This window comes from Bombina bombina, chromosome 3, assembly GCF_027579735.1.
Source record: "Bombina bombina isolate aBomBom1 chromosome 3, aBomBom1.pri, whole genome shotgun sequence".
Lineage (NCBI taxonomy): Eukaryota > Metazoa > Chordata > Amphibia > Anura > Bombinatoridae > Bombina > Bombina bombina.
The window spans coordinates 113,589,706-113,603,951 of record NC_069501.1 but is presented as its reverse complement, the minus strand read 5'-3'; the positions used below and the strand labels follow the sequence as shown (position 1 = coordinate 113,603,951).

Here is a 14,246-nt window from a genome sequence, read left to right as displayed (position 1 = left end):
AGCTCAAAGAGCCTCTAGAGCAGAAGAGCAAACAGGGCCCAGAAGCTGTCCCAACAAGTAACTAGCTAGGAAGGCCCTTCTCCAGATCATCCTGGAGGAAAGAAAGGGAACCCTGCCAGGCCAGACTAGATAGCCAGGATGAATCTTGCTCTTCCCAATAGAAGGGGTCCTCCACACCTATGATAGATGAGGAACCAGCTACGCACTGAAGGAGAGGACCATAACCGCTCAGAAAAAGACTCCATCTCGGCTAAGACCAAGTGACCTCAGAGGAAAAGATTAGATGACGCAAAGGGGCCGTGACCCAGTAGTTCCCTGCGACAAGGTAACCCCCAAGGAGACAAAGCCCCTAAACTGTGAATACTATCTTGCGGTCACAAACGGAGCAATCAGTCTCACTGAAGCCTGCTCCTGCTAGGATCGAGCCATCACTCAAGAGTGATATGGCAGAAGAAGAAAAAGGTTGTATTGAAACTCCAAGACAGCACTAAGGATCCATTAGCTCCGCTTAAGGATCCCTGTACCACAGCCCATTAATGGGTAACCTTGGATAGGTACGGACGTCTTGAGATTCTCAATCGGCGTCCCCATTCAGATACAAAACATCTGAAAACCCTTGGATAGAGAGCTCATCCCTAGATCAAGGGAATTTATGTAGGGAACCTCAGTCCCTGAAGATCACACAGAGTGAATCACTGACAGCAAGCAGCAGTGGGCCTCCGCCCACCACCAAACTCGAGATACTACCCTCTACGCAGGAGAACCTCTCTTTCTCAGAAGGATCTAATCCACTGAGAGAAAAAAAAACTGAATCCATACACTGGGACGAACCCAGAAGACCAAACCCTCAGAGCAAAATGCTTGCCTGGGGAACTATAAGAATAATCGGGAGGAAATCTCCTGAATCCACGGTCCCCCATAGGACAAGCTCTCCCCAAACTGATAGGCTTGTGACTTAAGTCAAAACCACCCCGGGAGAGCAAAGAGAAATGTCCCACAGGACAAGGAGATTTGGACAAGGACACTGGAGAGTGAGTCTCCCAACCGGTATTCCAGGTAAATCTGTTAAGACAGATTCAAAACAGCGCCATGCAGACGTCTCGGCTGAGATGAGACCTGTCAAAGGAAAGAAACCCAAGAAGGGCCCCAGGACAAAAACATCACTCCCCACCACAGAGCCAGCGATGGCCTGAAGGGTGTCTGGAGGGCACAACCTGATGAAGTAAATTCTAATTTCACAAGATCGAAGGAAAAATCTTCCTGTCTGTAAAGACAAAGTTAGCATCCAAGGATCCACCCTGGCGCCTACACCAGAGAACTCTGGTCTAAATCCATCTCTGAGAATTGAAGACGACAGAGGAAAATCCCTAAAAGTCTTCTAACAGACAATGGTAAGTAAACCAGAATCACCAAGACCAGGGAGCTACTGATAAATCTGAAATCAGGATACAACCAAATTAAACCCCAGATCCCAAAAAAAACATAGGATCAGAAACAAGGTTTACTGGAAGAGACGGTCCATAAGAACCAGATTTTACCCAAAAGAGGAATGAATAAATAAAGATATCCTCCTTGACAGTGATCCTGCAGTGTTCCTCCCATACAAAGAGGACGAGAGAACCTTACATTTGCCCCCAAAAAGAAGAGACATGATAAGCTCTGCATAAGTACCATAGAGTCCAAAAAGGATGGGAGACCCCTTCCTTTAATGGACCCTGGAACAACAGTGGAATGAAATTATTCTCACACTGCTATAGGTACCTGGATAATGACTCCAAAAGTCACCTGAAAAACTTCCCTCTCTCTGCCGCAAGACAAAACCAAGAGAAGAGAAACTGCCCAGAAATGCGGAATGTGAAGCCTAGCTCCGGCCTCTAAGATCCCTGGATCCTATATGATACAGAATCAAGCGCCCATCCAAGACAGTACCTAAAGCAGGTCCTGTCATCTAGGTTAGATGGATATGCTCTGCCTGGACTTAACAGAAATAGCTCAGGTCAACACGAAATAACTGTCTCTGTCAGAGCAACTCAAGGAGTAAACACAACATTCTGAAGTTCCAGCTTATGCTAGAAGACCGAGAAATCCAAATAAAGAAGTATAAAGCTCCATGGCTTAAATCTGTCTAGAAAATATCAAGGGAACCATCACCTCGAACAGAGACCGAGATGCTTCCACGGGAAGTCTCCAGAAATTGCGACAACCAAAGTCGTCAGTTTCTAATATCCCATATGACGAAACATCTGTCTAAAAGAGTTCTAGAACAACCAAGAGCTCTAAACAAAAAAAACTATCCTGAAAACGGGATAGAAAAATAAATAAATAGGCAAGTGCACAAAAAGTAATAGCCAAGAAGGAGTGTGAAAAAAAAACAGGTCCTGTCTGTCATACGACACAAACCCCCTAAAGAGCTCGGAACTGGGATTTTAAATAAACATAAAAAAAATCTATAGATGAGAAGGAATAGGATCTCCCTCCTTCTTCGCTCATCTAATCAAGATCGCTATCTGATTTAGAGGACTGAGATCCGACTGACGGATCAGTACTAGGATCCTCTAACATCGCCAAAACTTCTTTCAGAAGCAAGCACAGACGAGCCATTCTAAATCTAAAAGCTAAATCCTCTTTAGTCGGAGAAAGCTAATCATCGGACTCAAACCCTGGAGGTCCTACCTCTGAAGCCTCAGAGGGAACCGCATACCCAGATGACTGATCGGATACAATCGTCAATTTACATGATGGTCCTTGAGCAGGAGTGCATGGATTAATCTTTCGCTTGCACGTAGCAGGAAGAGGAAAATCGCTAAGGCCGTAGAGATGGCCATGCGGAACTGCGCAGTAAGCTCTGGTGAAAAAAAGCCCCCTTCAGGCGGAGGATCAGCAGTACCCGGGGAAACTGCATGTGTAGGAACCGAAGATTCTATGGAACACACCTCATGGGACAAGGAATCCTCAGAGGCAGACGGCTCAGTGGTCTCTAACATCTCAACATTGGTTGATGAGAACACCCTAGTGTGGCATACGAAACATAATTGAAAATGGCTGGGATACCCGGGCCTCCTCAAAATATACACAGGTATCAAATTCTGTATTAGAGGGATCCCCCTCTAAATTATCAGAATCCTCCATAACTCATCTAATTTAAATTATAGAAAAAAAAAACAACTGGCACCTTACACCCCCAATGACTGGGGCACTCACCACCTCCTATGACCCAGACAGATAGAGAAATGCGCTCCTCTCCGCAGCCACTCGGTCAGGAATAGGAAATGGAAAAACGTGACCAGTCCCGGTCACACGGTGCGTCATGCAGGACCGCGCCTGCTAAGGAAAAGCCCAGCTCTCAAAATATGAATAATAAAAATAACCTGTACGTTCTGTATCAGCCTATGAGCCCAAACGTCTCCTACACATAAAGCAGTCAAAATCACATAACAAACATGATTAAAAAACCCCACTGTTCAATAATCCCCTTCAGGGGACATTAACCCTTGATTCCATAAAGATAAAAGGAGTCCCACTATGACCCTGTCTTCTATCGTTAACATATGTATAAAAAAATGAAATGATCTTACCGGAATCTATGCCGTGGAACAGAAACACGGTCCCCACTGTTCAATAATCCCCCTCAGGGGACATTAACCCTTGATTCCATAAAGATAAAAGGAGTCCCACTATGACCCTGTCTTCTATTGTTAACATATGTATAAAAAAATGAAATGATCTTACCGGAATCTATGCCGTGGAACAGAAACATGGTCCTTCAAGTTTGACAGACTGTAGCATCGCTTCTGACATGGACTTGAGTGAAGAAAAGCAGTGTCAGGGTTTTTTCCCTGTTGTTTGCCATGTGCTGCTGGCAGCCATTTTACTCACCTCTCTTCCTGACTATGGTGCATTGTGGGGGATGCTGCTCATTTCCTACACTTCCTTTTATGGCCAGACTGTGTGCATCATCCATGTCAGTGTTTTTCAACCAGTGTGCCGTGGCACACTAGTGTGCCGTGAGAGATCCTCAGGTGTGCCACGGCAGACTGACAACAGTGTGACATATTTTTTAAACTTTGCTTGTTTTTTACTCCCAGTGCAGGGGTAGTTTGTAGGAGGCATGGCATAACAGCACAATACATACAGTATGTGTGTGTATGTGTATATATATATGCTGGATTTTTTAATGTAAAAAAGTGTGCCACGGCAAAAAAAAGGTTAAAAATCACTGATCCATGTGAGACAGGATGCAGTCTCAGAATTGTGATGTCATCACTTATTATTTAAAGGGCCTCTGTTCAGTATGCTTTGCCTTTGCGTTGTCTCAGACCTGTTTGTGAGAGTTCCTGTGTATTACCTGGCTGCCTGACGTCCCTCCTGGTTCCTGATCCCTGGCTTGTTCCTGACTCTGCTGTTTTCCTTGTTCCTGATTCCGGCTCGTCTGACTATTCGCTTTGGCTCCTGACTCGGCTCGTCTGACTACCAGCTCTGGTTTTGACTCCTGGCTTGTTATTTTACTTGTGGACTTTTTATTATTTTTTGCTATGAATAAAGGTGTGATTATTTTTGCACTTCTCATCTCAGTTTGATTCCTGGCACCCTGACAAGCAGGCTGCGAAACTCGTCAACGCTGATTGCTTAAAGGAGCTGTTAACATGAGTCTGGATGGATTCGCAGAAAGACTCTCCCTGCATCTCCAGACTAACTTTGATTAATGAAACCAACCTCCTGTGATGAAAGGCAAAGAATGACTGGGGGATGAGGCAAGTGGGGGAGGTATTTAAGCCTTTGGCTGGGGTGTCTTTGCCTCCTCCTTGTGGCCAGGTTCAGTAATTCCCACAAATAATGAATGCAGCTGTGGACTCTCTCTGTATTAAGAAGGACATTTTAAATTTTTATTGCACAAATAATCATTAAATACATCTATGTTACATTATACAATTAATGTGTGCTTTGAAAAGCAGAAAATATGATTGAAAATATTACACTGCTCCCACCCGGCTACTTCATAATGAACCCCATGGCTGGAGAACACTGAACTGTATTCTATTCTAGTTAATTAAATAGAGACATAGCCGTAGAATTGTTTTTAAGGGACATGAAAGATAAAACTAAACTTTCATGATTCAGATAGAACGTGTAATTTTAAACAACTTTCTCTTTTACTCTTATTACCTAATTTGCTGTGTTCTCTTGATATCATTTATCAAAAAGCATACCAAGGTAAGTTCAGGTGCAGCAAAACACTACTGGGAGCTAGCTGCACATATAAGCTTGTCATTGGCTCGACTAATGAGTTCAGCTATCTCCCAGTAGTGCATTGCTGCCACTTCAACAAAGAATAAAAAGAAAATGAAAGAAATGTGATAACAGAAGGAAATTGGAAAGTTGTTTAAAACTGGATGCTCTCTAACCGAATCATGAAAGAAAATTTTTGGGTTCCACGTCCCTTTAAAGGCATACCACGTTACATCTCTTCAAAAATGTATATAATCCAACAGTTTTAACTAAATAGCAAACAATTTTTTTAAAATGTTACAATTTCTTTGCAGTATTTTTTTTTTCCCCTTATACAGAAACACACAGCAGAACTTGTTAATGTATTCATTCTGATCAGAATTAGAAACTAACTTTCACTGGGCCACTTTAGAAATAAGCATAGAACGGAGGCTGCACACATTTTCTTGAGCTTTACTTAGTTCATAAGAGCAACGTTTCAAGGCAATTGTCCTTTTTATCAACTTTCACTGGGCCCCCATTGCTAGAATTATGCATGTACCTGCAAGTTTAAACCTGTATCTGATTGGCTGCTACACACTGAGAAAAATAGGCAGTGGAAAAGTTTGCTATGGAAATTAATGTTAAAGGGATACTAAACCCATTTTTTCATGATTCAGAGAGCATGCAATTTTAAGCAACTTTCTAATTTAATTTTTCTTTGTTCTCTTGCCATATTTATTTTAAAAGCAGGAATTTAAAGCTTAGGAGCCAGCTCATTTTTGGTTCAGAACGCTGGAATGCACTTGCTTATTGGTGGCTACTTTTAGGTTCTGAACCAAAAATGGGTGCTGACTCTTAAGCTTTACATTCCTGCTTTTTAAATAAAGATAGCAAGAGAACGAAGAAAAATTGATAAAAGGAGTACATTGGAAAGTTGCTTAAAATGGCATGCTCTATCTAAATCAAGAAAGAAAAAAAAATGGGTTTAGTGTCTCTTTAAGGGAAATTGCAAACCTAAAATTATATATTCTTAATAGAGACAGAAATCTTCTGATTTCAAGTACAATGTCCCTTTAAAAATGCCCCTTTAGGAATGAAAGAGCAACTGCTTTAAATTTTGGACCAGTCTGCTGTAACACTTTGGTGACATAAAAGAGCTTGACAGGAAATATTAAAATAATCATAACTGTAACAAGGAACATACTCCATGTAAAATGCAGAAAATGTTACTTTGAAGTCATGTTCACTATTCACATTATTCCAGGACCATGTTGCAGTAAGGTTTAAATTAATTCCACTGATTTGAACATCCCAAGGTGCCTCCAGGCCGACCTGGCCTGCAAAATAAAGCACAGAATATTATTGCTATATGATAAAAACACGCAAAATAATGTTTGGTTTCTATAAAAACACAAACACCAGAATACTTACAATACATTTACTAAATAAAAAATCCTATGAGTTGGATAACTTCAATTACATGTTTTATTAGAAAAAGAAATACAGGTAAATAAAGCATCAACTTATCAAAAAATAATAAATAAAAAGTCGATAGGGAATATTACAAAATAAAATATTATAGTGTGTAAAGTAGGAAATCTGGGTAATCCTAGGATTACCCAGGTAAAACAGACATTACCCAAGTGGCTGTGGGTAAAGTCAGATGTACTGAAAATCCCCCATCTACTCTTTTTTTTTTTGTCTCCTCAACGATCCAAATAAAGCTTGGGATGCGACGGGTGGAGGCAAACAAGATAGTGAAGATGGGGGAACTACAGTGCATCGTATATATGTTTGATGCAGTGACTAAATGAGTATGATCTTACATCGGGCTTTACCCACAACCACTTGGGTAATGTCGGTTTTACCCGGGTAATCCTCGGATTACCCAATATCTGACTTTACCTATTATATATTGGATTTTTTTCCTACATTTAACTTTGTTTGGATTAGTGAATTTCCTTTCTGACTAGCAACATACACAATTTATTTCTTCTAAAGTGAATAAACAAAACGTATTATTTACACTACAGTGATCTAATCCTAAAAATAAACACTGACTGTGATAAATAATGAATATAATGTCAACGAGCACACAACAAAAAGCAATGAATACTTAGAGACTAAGTCACAGTCAATTACGTAAACCGCTGCCAAAGTAAAGTGTATTAGTTTTTTTCAACCTCAAAGAGAAGAAAGAAATAATCGTGTAACATTGTTTCAATGCATAACAATATGATGTAGATTATAGATATATGCATTCGGCACCCTTCAGCTATTTTCAGAGTCGGATTACTTTTTGTGAAAGTGCAGCACAATAAGATCGGTGCAAATCCAGATATTCCTGTGTTGCACTTTCACAAGAGGAAATCTGACTCTGAAAAAAGTCAAAGACCGAGAGCATTCAGCAGCTAACGAAGCTGGCAAATGCACACAACAGTACTGACACAATAGAGGGCTCCAATAGCTATAAGATATGTACTCAAGAGATAAGAAAATGCCTGTGTGGTACAGGGGGTTACCACTTTTAAAGTCACAATTGTGCAAATTAAAAAAGTCACTCAGGGGTCATAACACTCAGGAACACAAGAAACTGATCCTAAACAAGAACATATAACATACAGTTCCCAAGCTTGGAATGGCTGTATGTTTGTATAGATGTTCAGTCTGTGACATACTTTTCACCTAACAGGCTTTGTCAATGAGTACAATTTAATGCAAATCCTCTTGATTATAAAGTCCTATCTTCTTCCCAATTCATCCTTCTGTTTTGAGCACATCTGAAACATGTTCTTTTCAAGTAAAAAAAAAAAAAGGTGTTTAAGGTCATATAGAGCTAAACTTCATTAATTAAAAATGGTAAGTATTAAAAATTTGTAACTATAAAAAAAATGTCCATTCACATTAACTCCTTAACGACCGCGAAGTACCATGTACGCCGCCGGTCAAGGGTTTCCTTGCTAACAATAGCATGAGTCATGCCGCGAGCAGTGGGACAGCTTTATTGTACCCTCCCTCCACCTTTCTGGTCACCGGAAATAGCACGTTCTGGCTGCTGCTGGAGAGACCATGCTATTTGTAATGTATGTTTTGTACATCTGCGAAAATAAATATATGTGAGTTAAAGGGGGTCCGTTATAGGTTCAGTTCCAAAAATATTAAAAAAAGGTAACCATTAGAAGAAAATACACCAATACCGGGGTTAGGTTCCAGAAGGAATGGTTGTAAATCGAAACCGTTGTAAATTGAAACCCAGTTTATAATGTAAGTCAATGGGAAGTGAGGGAGTTAGGTTCCAGACCCCTCTCAAAATTGTCATAAGTAACACCTAATACATTATTTTTAAAGCTTTGAAATGAAGACTTTAAATGCTAAACAGCATTATAAACCTAATAAAATAATCACACAACACAGAATCTATAATTAAACTAAGTTAAATGAACAAAAACATTTGCTAAACAGCATTATAAACCTAATAAAATAATCACACAACACAGACTTTACTTGCATTTTTCTGCAAACAGTTCTTTATATGCATTCCAATCTGGACTGATTTATAGACAGGAAGATCTTGTTCCTTTGCAAGCTGCACAATAGCTCAGGTCTGGTTAAACTTATTAATTTCAGCTTGCTTGGCTTGCATATCTTTTCTGCAACACAAGCGGACAGCTCCACCTACTGGCTATTTTAATCAATGCACTGCTTCTCAATGCTTTTCAATAGCAGTCACATGACTGAAAAAAAAGTTGTTATTCTGAAACGGTGCAAATTGAACCGTTGTAAACCGAGGGCCATCTGTATATATATTTTTTTTTAAATCCTTACTGAGATTGAACCCAGGGCTCCCTATTCTGAGGTAGCCGAGTATCCACTAGGATCTTATATGAGATAGATATTTCATAGACATCTCTGCTGTATATAGACAGAAAGAAAAAAAGCATTGGATACATCCATCCTTTCAAATATTGAAAATAGTTCTAATAATTTATTATTCCAAAAGATGCAATTTCACCAGCAAGGAGTAAAATATACTTTAAAAATCTGAAATTAAAAAAAAGTAGAAAAAAATAAATATTGTAAGGGTACAAACCAAGTTTTCCACAGTTAAAAGCTAGGTTGGTTACTACTATATTATGAATTTGTGATTTGCAAGTACTGAACCTGTGAGCCTGCAATCGCCACTAGAGGATTTTTGTGCAATTCCGCACCCTGCCCTAGCGCAACCAATTGCGCTAGGACAGGGAATGCCAACCACCCCAAAAGAGCAAGTGTCAGATGATTGAGCTCTCCACTTCTGAGGTGGTGCAGAGGAAAAAATAAGCAGTCTTTGCCTCTTAACAACCACGACATACCCTGTACTTCTTTTCACCTAATTGGATCCTTATATCTCCTCATCTCCAATCTGTTTTAACCTTTTTTATTCTATTAAATTTAAATGTCTTTGGGATTTTTATTATGGATTCTTTTAAAATAGTTAAAGGGACACTGAACCAAAAAATTTTCTTTCATGATTCAGATAGAGCATGTAATTGTAAGCAACTTTCTAATTTTCTTCTATTATCAAATTTTCTTCATTCTCTTGCAATCTTTATTTGAAAAGAAGGCATCTCAGCTAAGGAGCCAGCAAATTGTGGGTTCAGAACCATGGACAGCACTTGTTTAAAGGTGCTGTCCAATCAGCAAGGACAACCCAGGTTGTTCACCTAAAATGGGCCGGCATTTTAACTTACATTCTTGCTTTTCAAATAAACATAACAAGAAAATGAAGTCAATTTGATAATAGGAGTAAATTAGAAAGTTGCTTAAAATTGCATGCTCTATCTGAATTACAAAATATTTTTTTTGGCTACAGTGTCCCTTTAAATATTGTTTCTGAAAACCTTTTCTTATATTCCCAATATGTTATCCTATTCCTGTACCCAAAGTCCTAGTGGTACGACCTACATATTGTAATTTACATGTACATTCTAAAAGGTAAATGGCATTGTTATACACTTTGCTTGTACTCTTCGTTGTGAATTGAATTTGGATTTTGCCCATATTCGTACATGTAGTACAAACTGTATATACTTCTCATTAACCAGGTTGTTCTATCTTATTTCGCTAGTATAATAGGTTAAATAAGTGTGGTACCTTTTTAAACACTACTTTGGTCTCTCCAGAGGAATATTAATCAAGGGTGGGTCTCTGTTGAAAATATCATATCTCTTGTATGCTGTTACTTTGGGAGTTATATCCAAGAACCATTGTAAAGGTGCAGAGAAGGACCGGGCGCTAGGCTAAATTACCAAACTCCTCACTAGTCCCAATAACCCTCAAAAAGGGATAGATAGCAATGTAAAAAACAGAAAGTAAGTGGAAGCGCTACAATTTCTAAAGGTAAATAAATGTAAAATAAATTTGCCCAAATTCAGAAAATAAAAACAATTTATTCTCAAATAATCTTATCATAAAATAATATTGAATGAATATAAAATGAAATTGGACGTCTCCAATATAGCAATAATATAAGACAGTATAAAACAGGGCTAGCAGCCTGCAGCAGTTTATGCGTGCATAAATGTACTCTCATTGTATATAATGAGTGGGGGATATGGTTAATCCCAATGTCTAGATCCGTTTCAAACGGCACCAGAGGTGTGTTGGTACAAAGTCAGGTTACGTGTGGGAATAGACCGGTCTAACACACATAGTGGGTAATTAAGTGACCACGTAGACCGCAACAATGTGAGCGGTTACATCTTCAGAGAAGTGCAAGTAGCGAGATTTGTTCTCCAGCAGCGGAGTATGTGACAGTACCTTATTTTTGTTTGGTAATTGAAACGCTGAGAAAGGCGGGTAAGCTCCCGGATCAATTACCAAACAAAAATAAGGTACTGTTACATACTCTGATGCTGGAGAACAAACCTTGCTACTGTAGCGTGTATTGTGAGAGTACCGTTGCGTCTGCACCATATTGTTACACACTGAAACTGGGTTACACTACATGATTGTTTCTTCTTTTTGAGGTTCTATACACTTTACCTTGGAAGCTGTTACATAATTGACTAAGTATTCATTGATTTTTATTGTGTACATTGTGATATTATATTCATTGTTTCCAACAATATTTTTTCTTCTAAAACCAGACTAGCATATTAATAATAATAAAAAAAATTGTTTTTACCCAACATTTAAAGGGACAGACTACTTAAAAAAATGTTATGGTTTAAAAAGATAGATAATCCCTTTTTTACCCATTCCCCAGTTTTGCATAACCAACACTATTATATTTATGCACTTTTTATCTCTGTGATTACCTTGTATCTAAGCATCTATAGACTGCCCCTTATCTCAGTTCTTTTGACAGACTTTAATTTTAGCCAATCAGTGCTGATTCATAAATAACCCCACAGGAGTAAGCACAAGGTTATTAATATGGCACACATGAACTACTGCGATCTAACTGCAAAAAGCTGTCAAAATGCACTGAGATAAGAGGCGGCCTTCAAGGGTTTAGAAATCATATGAGCCTAACTAGGTTTAACGTTTAACAAAGAATACAAAGAAAGCAAAGCAAATTTGATGATAAAAGCAAATTGGAAAGTTGTTTAAAATTGCATTCCCCGTCTGAATTTGAATTTCTACTTGACTGTCCCTTTAACTCCATGCAACTAATTAATTTGCATCCTGACTAAATAACATATTGCTGGGTAATAAACTGGGGTAATAGTTTTCCACATATATAGCTAGACAGAAAAATATGATAGCACAAAATAGATTCACAAACATTTAGAAGATTCATAGGATTTATTTTATACACAGTGTATATATATATATATATATACACACATACAAATACAAAAAAAAAAATGGACTGGCCAAGTATGTCTCCAGACCTAAACCCTATTGAGCATCTGTGGGGCATCCTCAAATGGAAGGTGGGGGAGCACAAGGTCTCTAACATCCACCAGCTCCGTGATGTCATCATGGAGTGGAAGAGGACTCCAGTGGCAACCTGTGAAGCTCTGGTGAACTCCATGCCCAAGAGGGTTAAGGCAGTGCTGGAAACTAATGGTGGATACACAAAATATTGACACTTTGGGCCCAATTTGGACATTTCCACTTAGGGGTGTACTCACTTTTGTTGCCAACGGTTTAGACATTAATGGCTGTGTGATGAGTTATTTTGAGGGGACAGCAAATTTACACTGTTATACAGGCTGTACACTCACTACTTTACATTGTAGCAAAGTGTCATTTCTTCAGTGCTGTCACATGAAAAGATATAATAAAATATTTACAAAAATGTGAGGGGTGCACTCACTTATGTGAGATACTATAACTATATATATATTATACACATACATACATACTTATTTATGATATAACCACATTAGAAAAAAACAAAAACTTTAATGCTACCAGCTGTTTAGGCTTTGTCGCTAGTAAATGTTTAAACCAACACAAACACACATTGTTAATTAAGTCAGATATCAGAATTTATCACTGCAATTTATTGTTCTTATACCAAAAGGAGAAGTCGTCTAAGTTACAGTGAATAATATTTTTCAATAGAGATGAAAACTGAAACTAGCTGTTGGGAAAATCCCACGCATCAGAAGAATGAAAAACAATCTAGCACAACTTGTAACATTCTTTCCACACTGATTTAACAAAGTAATCACTGCAGAAAGGTCACTGAATATAATCAGCTATTCACTGTTTTATTAAAGGTTAAATTACAGAATAAAAGCACATTTTAAATTAAAGGGACATAAAACCAAAAAAAGTATATTTTCTGATTCAAATAAAAAAAAAAAAAAAAGTTCAAATGTACTTATTTTATCATATTTGCTTTGTTTTCTCTCTTTGTTTTCTCAGTATCCTCTGATATAGCATATTCCTTTTTTAACCAAAACTGCTCTACATTTATTTTTAAATTAGTGACTACATATTTTTAAAAGCTGCTGTCCAATCCCCCCTCCAACATTTTTTACAGTATCGATAGTGTTAGGCAATTCCAATGAGAAGTTGTACTGCCCATGCTTCTGACTGTACTGTAACATTGTCTCCCCTTTAACGCGTTAACACACATATATGATTTACCTTTATTTTGTTATTTGAAATAGCAGTGTATTTGCCTGTTAAAACCACCACTTAATATAGAAAATATTAAATGTTTGTATGCTCTGTAGAAAAGTGATGCAAACAGGAGATATCAGTGCCAATTAACCGTCCTGTGGGGAGTGGTAAAGAGATATTTTTGTATCTGAAATAGCTGTTTTTACTAATTTACCTCCCCCTACCAGATATAGCATTTTAATACCCAACTAGTAGACTATCTGAACAAAAAAATATAACATGGGGAGGTCTGCTCTTTCTGCAAGCTCAGCCAATTCAAATGGGCATATCCTTAAGAATAGGTGATTTTATTAAGCAAAAATAGCTATTTCAAAAATAAAGATAAAGGAACAATTCCCCATCCATGTAATATTCTAAGCATAACAAGTAATTTGGAACACATTATAGGAAACAAATTTTACACTTCAATGTCTCTCCCTGCATCTCTGCTACAGTCAAACTGTGCATTTCTTACTCTGCTGTCCAAAATATAGGTGCAGCAACCACTTTACAAATCAGATGACCCCTAAATAAGGATACCACCAAATCCAACGGAATATGAAACAAAAGCAAAGACACCTGCAAGTGTAAAATAACCTTTATTCAAATACACAAGTCCAAATATTAAATCTTTTTAAGCAACATACACTCTTTTTAGGTCTCATGAGTAAAAAATGGAAAGTAAATAATTAAAATTGCTATATAAAATTCTTAAAGGGACAGGAAAAAAACAAAAAATCCTTTCATGATTTGGATAGAACATACAAATTTAAACAACTTTCTATTTACTTCTATTATCAAATTTGCTTCATTTTCTTATCCTTTGCTGAAGGAACATCATTGCACTACTGGCAGCTAGCTTAAAACATCTAGTTAATCAATCACAAGAGACAAATGTGTGCAGGCACCAATCAGCAGCTAGCTCCCACTAGTGT

At 38.0% G+C, this 14,246-nt stretch overlaps 1 protein-coding gene across 1 annotated transcript in view; it reads right to left on the bottom strand.

The window, feature by feature from the left end:
* IFNAR1 (interferon alpha and beta receptor subunit 1) overlaps nucleotides 1-6,542 on the bottom strand; it is an 85,885-nt gene extending 79,343 nt beyond the window's left edge. The window contains exon 1 of the mRNA XM_053705963.1: nucleotides 6,413-6,542. Within this exon, the coding sequence (XP_053561938.1) occupies nucleotides 6,413-6,417 (5 nt within the window). The 5' untranslated portion in view covers nucleotides 6,418-6,542. The remainder of the gene's footprint in view (nucleotides 1-6,412) is intronic.
* Between the last annotated feature and the right edge of the window lie 7,704 nt (nucleotides 6,543-14,246).